The following is a 13566-nucleotide window of genomic DNA, read 5'->3' as shown; positions in this document are numbered from 1 at the left end:
GCTGGAGTCCACTCTGCGCTGTGTGGCCTCCTCTGACCCCGCTTCCTGGAGTAGTCATCTTGCCTGGATCGAATATGCTTATAACTCCCTCACCTCGGCTGCCACTGGTTTTTCTCCGTTTGAGATATGTCTTGGATATCAGCCGCCGCTGTTTCCTCTCAGGAGGCGGAGGTTGCAGTCCCAGCGGTGCTGACCATTTACGTCGCAGTCGGCGGATCTGGCGCCAGGCTAAGGCAGCGCTGCTCCGGACTGCAACTCGGACCCGCCATGCTGCTGATCGGAGGAGGACGCCTGCACCTCGATACACGGTGGGCCAACAGGTTTGGCTGTCCTCTGCAAATATTCCTCTGAAGTGCATGTCCAGGAAGCTCGCTCCTCGCTTCCTGGGTCCTTTCACGAGCCAACGCATCATCAACCCTGTTTCTGTGAGGCTGCAGCTGCCGGCCTCCATGAGGGTTCATCCCACATTTCATGTTTCTCAACTCAAGCCTGTCTCTCACAGCCCGCTGTGCCCACCCTCTGGGGGACTGGGAGGGATATGGCCCGGAGGAGCACTCCTGGATCCCTGGGGCCTTTATTGTGGACCAGGGTCTTATTACGGATTTTTACAGGAAGCATCCTGACAAGCCTGGAGGGCCGCCGGGAGGCATCCCTTGAGGGGGGGGGCTACTATTACGAGTCGTTGGGCATGCGTGTTGTTGTTCCTGGGTTTTGTTTCCCTTTTTGAGACACAGGTAGGCGGGGCGGTGCTTGATGGTATTTCGGCACACCTGCGGTGCATTGGACGTCGTCAGTGGGAGCATTGATGGAGCTGAGTGACAGACGTCTGGTGTCGGAGTATTGTCGCTTCCACAAGTGCTAACGTGCTTTTGCAAGGTTAATCTGTTGGTTCCGCGCTACTGAGCTGCATGTTTTAAGATCCGTCTCCTGCCTGCTTTCCCTCTACACCAGCCTGTCTCGCCGCCTGCTCGCCTGCCTGTTTCTTTGTGTGCTTGCCCTCTTTGGATCTGTGACAGAGACTTACCTCGCGCCGGCCTGTGACCACTGCCTTACCTGTATTTCGGTGTTTCAAGTAAGCTCTCCAACTCTCCCCGTCCGCCTCAGTTTTACTCTCGACGTTATCCCCTAACTCTGTTTTGTCCCTCGTCCTCAGGTAGCTCCGGTGCGCCATCTATCCTCCCGCATACCTCGGCTCCGTTTCATCCCCTCGGCTCTGTCTCCTCGCACATTTACCCGGCCACTGTATATAGCCCCTTCCCTTGTAAATATTCCCGTATCACTGTAAATAAATCTGCTTCACCGCGATCCTGTGCCCGTGTGTGTTTCTGCCACTAAATCCACCCGTTTAAATTTCCCAAACAAGCTCCTTCATCATAATTATGCAAATTCTCATGACCATTGATCAACAACCACCATGGCCATGAGTACCATTCACAGAGAGTTGGGGAATGGCTGCAATCACAGCATTGTAAGGTTCAAGGTTCTTTATTCGTCACATGCATCGTTATACAATTATAACACACAGTGAAATGTAACCTGACACGCTCGTCGACTTGTGCAAAGGGGGGAGAACTTTTTTTGTTTGCCTGTCCCGTTTGGCTCTTTTGCATCAGAATTATTGTCTAAAGGCAAAGAAAGATGCCCAACGGATTTACTTTAACAAATAGACCATCCCAGCGGTAATGGTCCATTTGATTCACCTTTTATTGTTTATTTTATTTTTTATTTTTACTTGCTGAATATGGGACAGACTTGAATGTGGAAAAGAAAAGGGAGAACGGAAGAGGGGGAAAAACAGCTGAGAAGAGGGACTTGGGTAAAGGGCAAAAAACAAACCAACAAAATAAGCAGACAAAAAAATACAAATATCGATCACCTGGATCACCTGTTGAGAAAGAAAAAAGAAAACAAGCAGAAGAAAACGAGAGCAACATAATAAACAACATCACGATGATCTATGGGAATATGACAGTAAATACTAAATATTAAACATTATTGTGCAGCACGTAAGATCAACAGAACACAGTGTGCTTTGAGGTAGGAGCCAAAAAGGGTGTAGTTTGTGGGTGTGAGCACCCGTGTGTACACCTGTGAGCATGGACGCGCTTGTTTTTAAAAGGTTCCTTCATGTAATGATCTGCTAGAGGGTGTGGGGGGGCCACAGCCCCGTCCTCCAGGGCATGAAGCAGGTATGGAGGAGATCAAAACTCCAGACATCCAGAGGCCCCCAGAACACAAGAGACCTGCGGCCTGCTGAAGGGGGGGCCAGTAGGAGGAGTTGGCCGTCCGACTGGGGTCTGGAGGGTGGGGCCTCCCTGCTGCTGCGGAGTCGGGGCGGTCTGCCTCTCCCCACCGCAGGGAAAAGGGTAACACCACCTGGGTCTGGGTGCAGTTCCCCCTCCAGGGGCAAGGGTACCTAGACCCGGTTTGTAGAGTACGCTTGGGGAGTGTGATCGTGTGTACAGCGTCTCTTTATGTCTGTCTCCACGTTGGTTGAGTGTGGAGTAAGTGCATATGAGAGCATGAGGGTGGGAATGGATGTTTGTGTCTGTGTGTGCCTGTATGTCTGTGTCTATATGTCAGGTTGGGTATCAGGCGCCACCTCTCTGGGGACATCTCAGGTCCTCCAAGGTATGGTGGCCTATCCCCCCACCACTTCCCCTGCCAGTGGCGGACTCCCTCAGACATCGGTGCGTTGGTGGTTCTTTGTGTCTGGGGATGGGCGTCCAGGTACACACCGGCTCACTCCTGGTGGCCGCTTATCGGGGCCTGGAGCCTGGGGCTTGCTCAGGCCACTTCGGAGGTGGGGTGCCCCCGGCCTCTCGGCCTGGGGCTCGGTCACTCAGGCACGGCTGGCTGCCGGCGGAGCTCACGGGCGCGTCACTGCAACCCCCCCTGGCTTCTGCTCTGCAGCTGCTGAGTGAGCCCTCATCTGGGACTCTCCTCAGCTCTTACTGGGACAGTGGCACGGCTGCCCCTCTGTTGGTCTTCCTTGGGGGAGAACATTTTAGATGGCACTCATCATCAGAAAGGTTGCTGACTCCTGCTCTAAACCCACCGGCACAATGTACATTTCAAATTCCTTTACTTTTAAATATGTTCATATTGTCTATTTTGTAAAATGTTCAGATTGTCCATTCCTATTTAATCAGAATCAGAATACTTTATTAATCCCGAAGGAAATTCACTTAATGTACAGAATTCACCTGCTTGCTGCATACATGATACTACTGCACATTCACATAGAAGTCAGTGTGCCATATGACTGAAACATGAAACAAACAAACCCATCAGCACATAAAAGCGAAAAATCACAGCCCGGTAAAGTCCAGCTATGGTTTGCCGACCCCTGGTTTAGTGTCTAGAAGAGAGTCGTGTGTGTGCGTGTGTGTGTGTGTGTGTGTGTGTGTGTGAGAGAGAGAGAGAGAGAGAGAGAGAGAGTCTCTCTGTCCTTGCCCGGATGATGGTAAATGGCCTGTATTTCTATAGCGCTTTTCTAGTCCCTAAGGACCCCAAAGCGCTTTACACAACCAGTCATCCACCCATTCACACATGCGTGATGATGCTGAACCTTCTACCAGATTGCAGAAGTTGGAACAGTTTGTTGGCAGGATGGGACGGGACCTTCAGTATCTGCTCTAGTCCGGCATCTCCTGGTGTAGGTGTCCTGAAGCGGGGGAGAGCAATCCTGCAGCAGCGTTCTGCTGTACGGATCACTCTCTGAAGAGCTTTTTGGTCCTTCACACAGCTGTTCCCAAACCAGGATGTTCTGTGTGAGGATGCTCTCCACAGCGCCTGTATAGAAAGTCCTGAGGATCTTTGGAGAGACCCTGAACTTCCTCAGTTGTCGTAGGTGATACAGGCGCTGCCTAGCCTTTTTGGTCTGGACCTGAATGTGGGCAGCCCATGTCAGGTCTGAGGAGATGTGGACACCAAGATACTTGAAGGACTGCACCCTCTCCACTGGAGCTCCATTGATGATAATGGGCTTGTAGTCTCTGTGCTGACCCCTTCTGAAGTCCACCACCAGCTCCTTGGTCTTGCTGACGTTCAGCTGGAGGTGGTTGTCCTGGCACCACGATGCCAGATTCTTCACTTCATCCATGTAGGCCGTCTCATCGTTGTTGGAGATGGCACCCAACACCACTGTGTCGTCAGCAAACTTCACAATGGTGTTGGAGCCATGGGTGGCCACACAGTCTGAAGTGTACAGGGAGTAGAGCAGTGGCGAGAGGACACATCCCTGAGGTGCTCCTGTGTTGATGGTGATGCTGTTGGAGAAGCACCTGCCCACCCTCACCACCTGAGTTCTGCCAGTGAGGAAGTCCAACACCCATGCACACAGACGGCTGTTAAGTCCCAGATCCCTGAGCTTTGTGAACAGTCTGCAGGGCACTATTGTGTTAAACGCTGAACTGTAATCAACAAACAGCATTCGCACATAGTTACCCTGTTTCTTGTCCACGTGGCTGAGAGTGGTGTGTAGGACGTGGGCGATGGCGTCCTCGGTTGATCTGTTGGGTCGGTAGGTGAACTGGAGCAGATCTGTGGTGTCTGGGATGGAGGAGGAGGAGATGGTGACAGATGTACCCTTAGGCCCCTCCTCCATTCAGAGATGGTCTTTCCCTTTTCACATAAATGGCCTCCTTGACTCCGCCCTGATACATCCTCATCATTGAAAGAGTGTCCACTGGCCTGTAGGTGTAAATAGACTGCAGAGTCCTGGCCTGATGAGGTGGCTCTTCTGTGTTGTGCCATCCGCTTCGCCAGAGGTCGTTTGGTTTCCCCGATGTATAAATCCTGGCAATCCTCCTGCACTTAACAGCGTACACTATGTTACTCTGTTTGGTCGGGGGACCCGATCCTTGGGGTGGACCAGTTTTTGGCGCAGCGTGTTTTGGGGTTTAAAAGCCACAGAGACGCGGGGTTTAGAAAAAAATGTGATAACTATTTAATATAAGTCAGGAAAGATATTGAAAATGAAAATATGTAACAGCATAACTGATGTATGGGTTAGGGTCACATGATTCAGCCCTGACTAAAGGTTTTATCAACAAAAGTTTGAAGACTAACAGTGAGGCCATCTGTCTACTGAAAGCAGACTGGAAGCTGGGAAAAGGGAACAGTGTGTGCAATGCTAGGCCTCCCCATCACCAGGAGCTCAACAGAAAATTAGATGGTAACTTTAGTACAACCAAGCTACCATTCACAAAGAGGTCAACCTATGAAGACCACATAATACAGTGACAACCAGTAATCACATTTATTAATGAGGGTCTTTGTTATACAGTGGTTACAAAACATAAGATATAGTGAAAGTAGTTGTTTGTACAGAGGGTGGGATCAGTAGATATTCTGACTTGTCAGTAAAGGAAAAGTCAGATTCCATTAAGTTTTCTTACACCAGGAATCAAGCTCAGGACACCAAAGTAGAATGACTACTACAGTGGTTTTGGTTTGTGTGTCTCAGTTTGTCTTCAGTGTTTTGAAGGCGGCGATAGAGAGGAGACAGTGCATGACCACAGCACCGGTGTCAAAGAGCAGCAGCAGCAGCGTCACACTCCAGGAGTAGTCCTGCAGAGCACAAGAGAGACAGGCTGTACTACAATCCACAGGACTTTTAGGATTAGAAAGGGGGAAAATGAAAAGAGATCAATGTGTCAAAATAGTGAAAGGGGAAAAACCAAAACATAACTGATGACACTGACTGCCAGTAGTTGTGGGAGGCAACCCCTCGAGTAGTAGTCATCCGAGCATGTGACTTCTCTGGGTGATGTGTGGAGGGTGTAGTAATACAGGCCGAAAGCAAGCAACGTCCCCAACAGACCAACCACATTGCTGCAGACACAACCTTGAAGCTGCAGAGGAGACAGTGATTTTATTAATCATGCGAGATTATGTAATACAAAAAATGCTCATTTTATCAGGAATGTAATCAGGTATTGGGACACTGTGAGACATGATAGCAGTCTTAGTCTTTTGGCATGTTTCTTATACTTACTCTACATGTTTCAGAACAAACTAATTTTAAGATTACACAAACCTGAGTATCATTACTTTAAAAACTGTGTTTTTGAAATGTAATGATTTTACACCACATGCAACAGGACTAAAACACTTTAGCTTTTTCCTCATCGAATGGGCATCATCAGGATGTTTTTGGGAAACCTGAGTGCCTTTGTGTTCTTCTTGGTCAGCATTGGGTTCCTCCTAAGCCTATGCCCATGCATTTTTGCCCAGTCTTATAACTGAGGCAGGTGAGGCCTGCAGGTCTGTAGATGATGTTCTGGCTTCTTGGAGCAATTTTGCTCTCACTGTTGTTTACTGGAGTCCCAAAGCATTACAAATGTCTTTGTAACACTTTTAGACAAGGTGTGGGGAACTCCAGGCCTCGAGGGCCGGTGTCCTGCAGGTTGTGTCCTTGATCCAAAACAGCTGATTTAAATGGCAAAATGACTTCTTCAACATGTCTTCAAGTTCTCCAGAGGCCTGGTAATGAACTAATCATGTGATTCAGGTGTGTTGACCAAGGGTGAGATCTAAAACCTCAGGACTGTGGCCCCCGAGGCCTGGAATTGCTCACCCCTGGTCTAGACCGACAGACATCGATGACTATTGTCTCAGCTGCTTCTTTAGTTCGATGCTTGCCGTTACTTTTTGAGGTCTTTCAGGCTACGTCGCAAAAACAAGAGTGCTCAATCCCAGTTATGCCAAGGATTCTCTCTCTCTCACACACACACACACACACACACACACACACACACACACACACACACACACACACACACACACACACACACAGCAGTGTATTTGCTGTTAGAAAACCCGTCTAATGTGATATTTTAGTTTTTGAGTTTGGTTTTTTTGTTCCCTTTTTTTTCAATCTGACCTTCACATTAGCATTTCATGCCAACTCACTAGTAGTCTGCTAGGGTTCTTTTCATTGGCCATTGTCAAGGACCCCCCTGCCATAACCTGCAAGACACACAAGAAATATAACTGGAAGGTTAATGTTGCTTCAATGATAAATGATAGCAAGCAGGAGCGCACAAATCAAACAGTGTACAAGTCAAATATGAAAGAGTAGAACAAAATCCTCGAACTAAGGAATTCTTTCATTTGTTGGGGCGGGGGGTACACACAGCACATGGTTTAATTCAACTTACAAAAATATTTTAAAATCAAAAGCTTTTCCATTTTGAACGATGAGAGATTCCAGTTGTTCTACAGTTTGTGGCCTCCTTTACTGTATGAACTCTTATGATGCACCATGTCCTACATGTACTCCAACATGTAGGACAGGATTCACACAAGGCCTTCCCTGAACAAAAACAACATGCGTACTGTGTGTATATGCAGGCAATGGGCAACTTTTTAGCTCTTTTCTACTGCACTTGATCACTTAAAGCACTTTATACAACATGCCTCATTCAAGTACTTTTTTCTACCCAAGTGCTTCATATACAACATACACCCACTCCAAAGGACACTTTGTACACTCTGTTTGTTCCCATCAGGCTGCAGGCCAAAAGACAATTTAGTCTGCAGGCTGGAGCCACGAGAAATCAAAGCACCTACTTTCCAGTTAGTAGCAGAACTGGTCTAATGTGAGGGACTAAATCAATCATTTGAGATTAAAAGATGTTCAGTCTCATCTCTTTTAATTCTTATTCTCATTTTTATTTTCATGTCTATTTAAGCTTAATTTATAACAGTATTTATAACAGTATGTTTGCACTGAAGCACCGCAGCAATTTCCTAATGTTGTAAACCCGCTCAACATTTGGCAATAAAACCCTTTCTGATTCTGATTCTGATTCTGATGCTCCCCCAAAAGTGCAACAATCTGATTCTTGCCATAATGAAGTCAGTTACATTATGGCAAGGACCCGATGCACACAGTGTGTGGAGGCTGTATGGGAATTTCTTTTACTTATGTATTAATCACATTATTTTATTGTATGATACCTTGGTGCCACTGGATTTTAACATGTCTCACACTCATACAGTAAGACAAATGGTGGGGGTGGAGTAAGGAAGTTGGGGGAAGCAGACAACTCCTCAGGAAGAATCTTTTGTGTCTTCGAGGACTCTGGGAGGCAGCAAGGGAGTGTGAAACAGCTGTGTACTGCCTTTTGTTCCTGGAGAAGGTATTTAACTGAGAGCCATGCTAGGCTCAGACTCTGCTGACCGTCTGTCCCGCGGTCATGCAGGGACTTCATCAAGCTTGGTTGTCTGTTCTTTGTGTTTTGATTAAAGAACGTTAGCTACCGCTCACCGCTCGTCTGCAGCCTTTATTTGAATGGAAAACTTCCACAACAAAAGTGAGAGTCCATTTATTCCTATTAGCCACAATGACAACAACCACAGTAATAATTATGATTTTATACTGCGGTGTCTTTTCAGTCGAGGTGAACTCAGTCCTCCTTCTCTGGCCTCTCTCACAGACAGTTTTGGGCTAATGTAGACAACAGGGCTGTCGACCCAAAACGGCCCCCAGGCTTCTGTTCGAGGCATCCATCTACAGATTAAAACTGGCCAGAGGGGCCGATGGCGCGATATGGCAGCCTCGCTTCTGTCAGTCTGCCCCAGGGCAGCTGTGGCTACACCTGTAGCCTCCACCAGTGTGTGAATGTGAGAGTGAATGAATAGTGGTATTGTAAAGCGCTTTGAGGGCCCTGAAAAGCGCTATATAAATGCCATTATTATTATTATTATTAAAAGGGAAGGAAAAGTAAGGGTGTGGAGTAGGGGTTCCCCACAGGGAACTGGTCAAATGCCGTGTGGGATCTGTCACAAAGTGGAAATTTGTGTTTATTTTATGGTTTATGTTGTTTTGATCATACTTGTTTTATCCTGATATTTATATTGCAGTCCCAACAGCAAGAAGAGTTAGAGGGGGAGGCGACGGGTGTAGTCAACAGCAGGCCTACCAGCCTTAGCGGCTACACATCCACTGACCTGGGTGTGTGGCATCTTTGTGAGTGAGATCAGATAGGTTGCTGGTCTGCACCACGAAACTAAGCATGAACTAGCAGCAGTTGCCAGTCAGACCCAAAAACTGCTTCACCTCTTTTTTGGTTCTGGGACGATGGCTGTAGTTTTGTCTGTCTGCAGGCGCACCTGCCTGCCTCCCAGGTGATGCCCCAGATAGTGTGCCGCCCTCCATCAATGTGCTCACTTCTTTTTGGGTTGGCTATGAGCCCTCCTGCCTCAGGGACTCCCGGACACAGTAGCCCATGGTCAAATCCAGCGTTGTGAAAAAACAAGCAGTGCCTAACTGGACCAGTAGCTTGTCAAACTGGGGCTTGGAATAAACATCAACCTGACAGCTTGTGGTATCCCACACAGAGCCATAAAGACCCATTTCTCCTCACCACAAGTACTATGGAGCAACACCAGGAACTGCAGGGCTCTATCACTCCCACCTCCAGCATAGACGCCACCTCCTTCTGATAAATTTGTCTTACATGTTCAGGTAACCAATAGGTGCGTGACTGCACCACCACGCCAGAGCACATTTCAACAGTGCTCTATGAGTGTAGTACAACCAGGCAGGGGGAGAACACATCTGCAAAGTGCTGTTGCAGTACAGCAACATCTGCTATGTGGGCCTGTGTGAGATGGTCATCACAATGGAGCAAGACAGGAATGGTCGAATCTGGCACCTCTGACGACTCATCTTTCCTTCACCAGTCTCATCTGAGAAGCTGTTCCAGCCCAGAGCGTTCTCACTCCCAAGGCGTAACATGTCGACGTTTTGTCACGTCCCGCGGCGTTCCTGAGGAACGCGAAAGGAGACCTTCGGCGTTCTTATGGTACGCGGCGGGTTATGGCTGGAATCCAGTGCAATGATGCTCCCGCAGTAATAGACGTTCCAGCCCTGTATTCCAGCCCTAAACCTAACCTTATCCCTAGCCCTGACCATAACCTTATTCCTGATCTTATCCAGGACTTTAATGATGTTAAATAGCGTGTTTCTAAGCGATTTGAAGAAAAAGAGCGAACATGTGTAGATTCAGTCCAGACGGTTCTCATATGTCCTCTTTTTTCCGAGGTCGTCATTTAGGAACGTGGTGGGTAGCCGAAAACGTAATATGGTGACGATTTGTCACCTAGCGTAAAATGTTACGCTTTGGGAGTGAGAACGGGTTGTCCAGCCTCTCTATACGCTTCGACTTAGTGGTATATCTGCATGTCCCTGTCCGATCGCACTACTTATTAGTCAAGATCACCCAATCGCCATGTGACCACAAAGGGTCCTTGCCACTTAGCAAGGATCCTTGAGCTAGAAGAAAGAAGCAATACAATCAAAAACTGTCTGAGCCTAGCCCCTCTGTTGTGCAAGCTCTGCTGACGTTCCTGGGCCTGAAGCAAATTTTCCCGGGACAATCTCCCATATGGGTGTAGCCTTGCTCTCAGGTTCTGAACGTACGCCCTAGAGCAGGACATCTACACATTGGAAGGTTGGTGGTTCAATGCTTGGCTCCTCCAGTCTGAGTGTCAAGATCCTGGGCAAGATGCTAACCCAAAGTTGTTCTCTGAAGCGTCCATCAGAGTGTGAATGTGTGTGAATGTTACGTTATGGCTGCAAATTGGTGGAGGAATCATGAAGTACATACCACAATTCCTAAGACTAGTGGCAGTATGAAGAGTTTTGGAAGACTTTGGTCAATGTAAGCAAACGGGGCAGAGAACAGCACCTGGAACAGCCCCAACAGGATGGTGAGCACCTGCGCAAAAGACAACCACTGAATAATATATATGAAGTTACAAGTGCGCTTCAGCCAAGCAGCTTAGTTGTGTCTAAATCTCACCGCAACACTCTCAGGGTCAAACCAGGCAAAGAGGCGACGTAACCTTGCTCCCTCAGAAGCCATGTCACTGCAAGACAGGAAACAGTATATCAAACTGCAGTATGGACAGTATATCCACACAAATGTGGACACAGGCAGGTGAGAATCAGTTCTCAAACAGTTCAGAAATAACAATGAGACTAAGAGCTTCACTAAGTGCTACTGGTAGACTAACCTAAACATCACACCAGTGTAAGAATTGGTGGATGACTGGATGTAGCGTAAAGCGCTTCTCAAATATGAAACAATAAAACCAGTGTAACAGTATGATTCAGGTTAACATAAATATGATGAACTGTTACAAACACATGCACCTGAAATCTTTACAAAACATTAAAAAGAAACTCTCCCACTGTGAAAAGGAAATCCTCGGATACACAGGAGTAAACAGGAGACCACTTCATTTGCAGACAAAGTCTTTAACCTGCACACTTACCTGGTACTCAGTATGCTACACAGAGACATCTGCATGCTGTCTTATGCTTATATGAAGATCAGAACTATGATGAGTCACTAATTGCCAAATTTGTAAAGTCTACTAATCACAAAGTGGGGTCTGTCTACGAGACATGGGGCACAATCTGGAGGCCAAATGGAGAACAATAGGAACACGCTATGATGTTGCCAAACGTTCAGTTGTTAGAGTACTTTTGCTGTTCTGGGATTTATTCTTCCCGATTTCTCTTTTCTGCCAGAAAAACAAACAAACAAAAAAATCAGCTCTGTTCTGGTCAGAACTCAAAGTCAGATTTATTCTTAATCCCACTAAAAACATAAACCAAGTGCGGCTAAAAAAATAAAAACATACCCAACCGGACGATAAAGCAGATTAAAAAAGAAAAAGGCTATGCACAGACCCACATACGTATGTGTGTGTATGTGCTGTTTGTTTGGAAAGGCTCTCATGCATTGGGGAACAGAGAACACAATGAGATAGGGAAAGATAAAAGTAACTGCGTGTTAGTTCATTAAAACCACATGTCAGAATCCTCTTGGGAAGAACAGGAATGCTGCAGGACAAGAAACAGATGGTGGTGAGAAGAAGGAGAAGAGGGAAGGAAAAAGAGGAAAAGGCATGAAGAGGGAAAACAGATTGATAGGCAGGTTAATAAAATAGTCTTACAACAACGTTTTCTGCTTCACTACGCTGCCAACATTCACTCCTTTGTTCATGTGATGTATTCTTACCAACGTGGGGATCCCAGTACAGTTCTGCATCCCAAAGAAGCAGAACTTTGAGAAAATGGGATTCCAGTTTTACATTTAGTAGAAGTAGTTTTATTCTTTGTATAGTATTAATATTGAAGAGCGAAGTGCTCTAATAGGGTGATATGGTACTACAAGGTCATTAAGATAAGATGGGGCCTGATTATTTAAGACCTTGTATGTGAGGAGCAGGATTTTGAATTCTGGATTTAACAGGAAGCCAAAACAGGAGAAATCTGCTCTCTTTCTAGTCCATGTCAGGACTCTTGCTGCAGCATTTTGGATCAGCTGAAGGCTTTTCAGGGAGTTTTTAGGACTTCCTGATAATAATGAATTACAGTCGTCCAGCCTGGAAGTAATAAATGCATGAACTAGTTTTTCAGCGTCACTCTAAGACAGGATATTTCTAACTTTAGAGATGTTGGACCTCGATCTTAAAATACAGTGAGACACCTCGATCACTGAGAACAGCATTTCCCGTATGGATGCAATGTTTTTAAACAGATGTGTATTGATGTTCTTTTCACTTCATCTACACAGTCGTTCCACACTCTGACACCTGCGACTGTGATGCTCTGATATTTCACATTAGTCCTTACTGCCGTCGTGCTGAACATGATGATTTGGTGACATTTGGAACAAGTTCTGAATGTTGTGGGATAAAGAGTGTGTGAAAGGGTGTTCTAATGTAAGCATTTAATGTGATAAAAAGTGTATTGGATGGTTCTTTATTCTCTGTTATTCATGTATATGTGGTGTCCAGTGACTGACAGTGTGCATTACAGTTCAGACGATGGAGATAGGGTACAGACAAGTGGAAAACATAGTGAATATGGGCAGCTACAGACAGAACACATACAAAGCTCTGTCAAGCATACTGCTTAAAGTTTAGTGTTCTTGGTGTTCTTGGTCTATGTGAGTTTTGTAGACTTTGACTGTGGAACCTCACGATGTTCATCCTTCAGACCAGATTGGATGTGAGTGTCCATCTTTAGATATCATATACTTTAATCTACTAAAGCTCCAAAACTGTGGAGCAGCAAGCCACCCACTCCTCACATCTTAAACAGGTTTAAACACTGTCTCAGTGCCTGGGCACATGTGTGTCATGGTTAACTTTACACAAGCTGCTTTTCCTCTGTAAACCACTTTGTGACTGTTTTATTTTACTTTTATTTTTTAAATCCTTAAACTCGCTATATAAATAAATGTAAACTTTTTCATTTACAAACATTTTACCATACACTTCTATACAACCAGATCTTTATACCAGCCAGAGGAGTGCGCCCCCGGTTGGTCATTGGAAACAAGAACTGATTTGATGAAACGTGTGTGTAACATCAAATCTATGACAGCACTGATGGAGCTGCCATCTCGTCGTATTTGCTGCCATTGACTGAATCCTGATTTGGACCCTTTCCAAGAATCTTCTTCTTCTGTGGGGATTCCACACTGTCACAGTCTGTGGTGTTGGTGTCAAACACTGCTCTGTAACGAATGAGTA

General features: G+C 46.3%; 1 protein-coding gene across 1 annotated transcript in view; it reads right to left on the bottom strand.

Moving 5' to 3' along the window:
* Positions 1 to 5281: 5281 nt before the first annotated feature.
* Positions 5282 to 13566, bottom strand: part of LOC146629847 (uncharacterized) — a 12495-nt gene continuing 4210 nt past the window's right edge. Inside the window, exons 2-6 of the mRNA XM_085355423.1 lie at positions 10818 to 10884; positions 10623 to 10733; positions 6919 to 6975; positions 5709 to 5858; positions 5282 to 5574 (exon numbers count right to left, since the gene is read on the bottom strand). Coding sequence (XP_085211549.1) covers positions 5467 to 5574; positions 5709 to 5858; positions 6919 to 6975; positions 10623 to 10733; positions 10818 to 10880 — 489 coding nt within the window. The 5' untranslated portion in view covers positions 10881 to 10884 and the 3' untranslated portion in view covers positions 5282 to 5466. The remainder of the gene's footprint in view (positions 5575 to 5708; positions 5859 to 6918; positions 6976 to 10622; positions 10734 to 10817; positions 10885 to 13566) is intronic.

Source organism: Diplotaxodon limnothrissa, linkage group LG6, assembly GCF_057381915.1.
Source record: "Diplotaxodon limnothrissa isolate DT_005_m linkage group LG6, D_limnothrissa_male_GT1.1, whole genome shotgun sequence".
NCBI classification, from domain to species: Eukaryota; Metazoa; Chordata; class Actinopteri; order Cichliformes; family Cichlidae; genus Diplotaxodon; species Diplotaxodon limnothrissa.
This window is presented reverse-complemented; position numbering and strand designations above follow the sequence as displayed.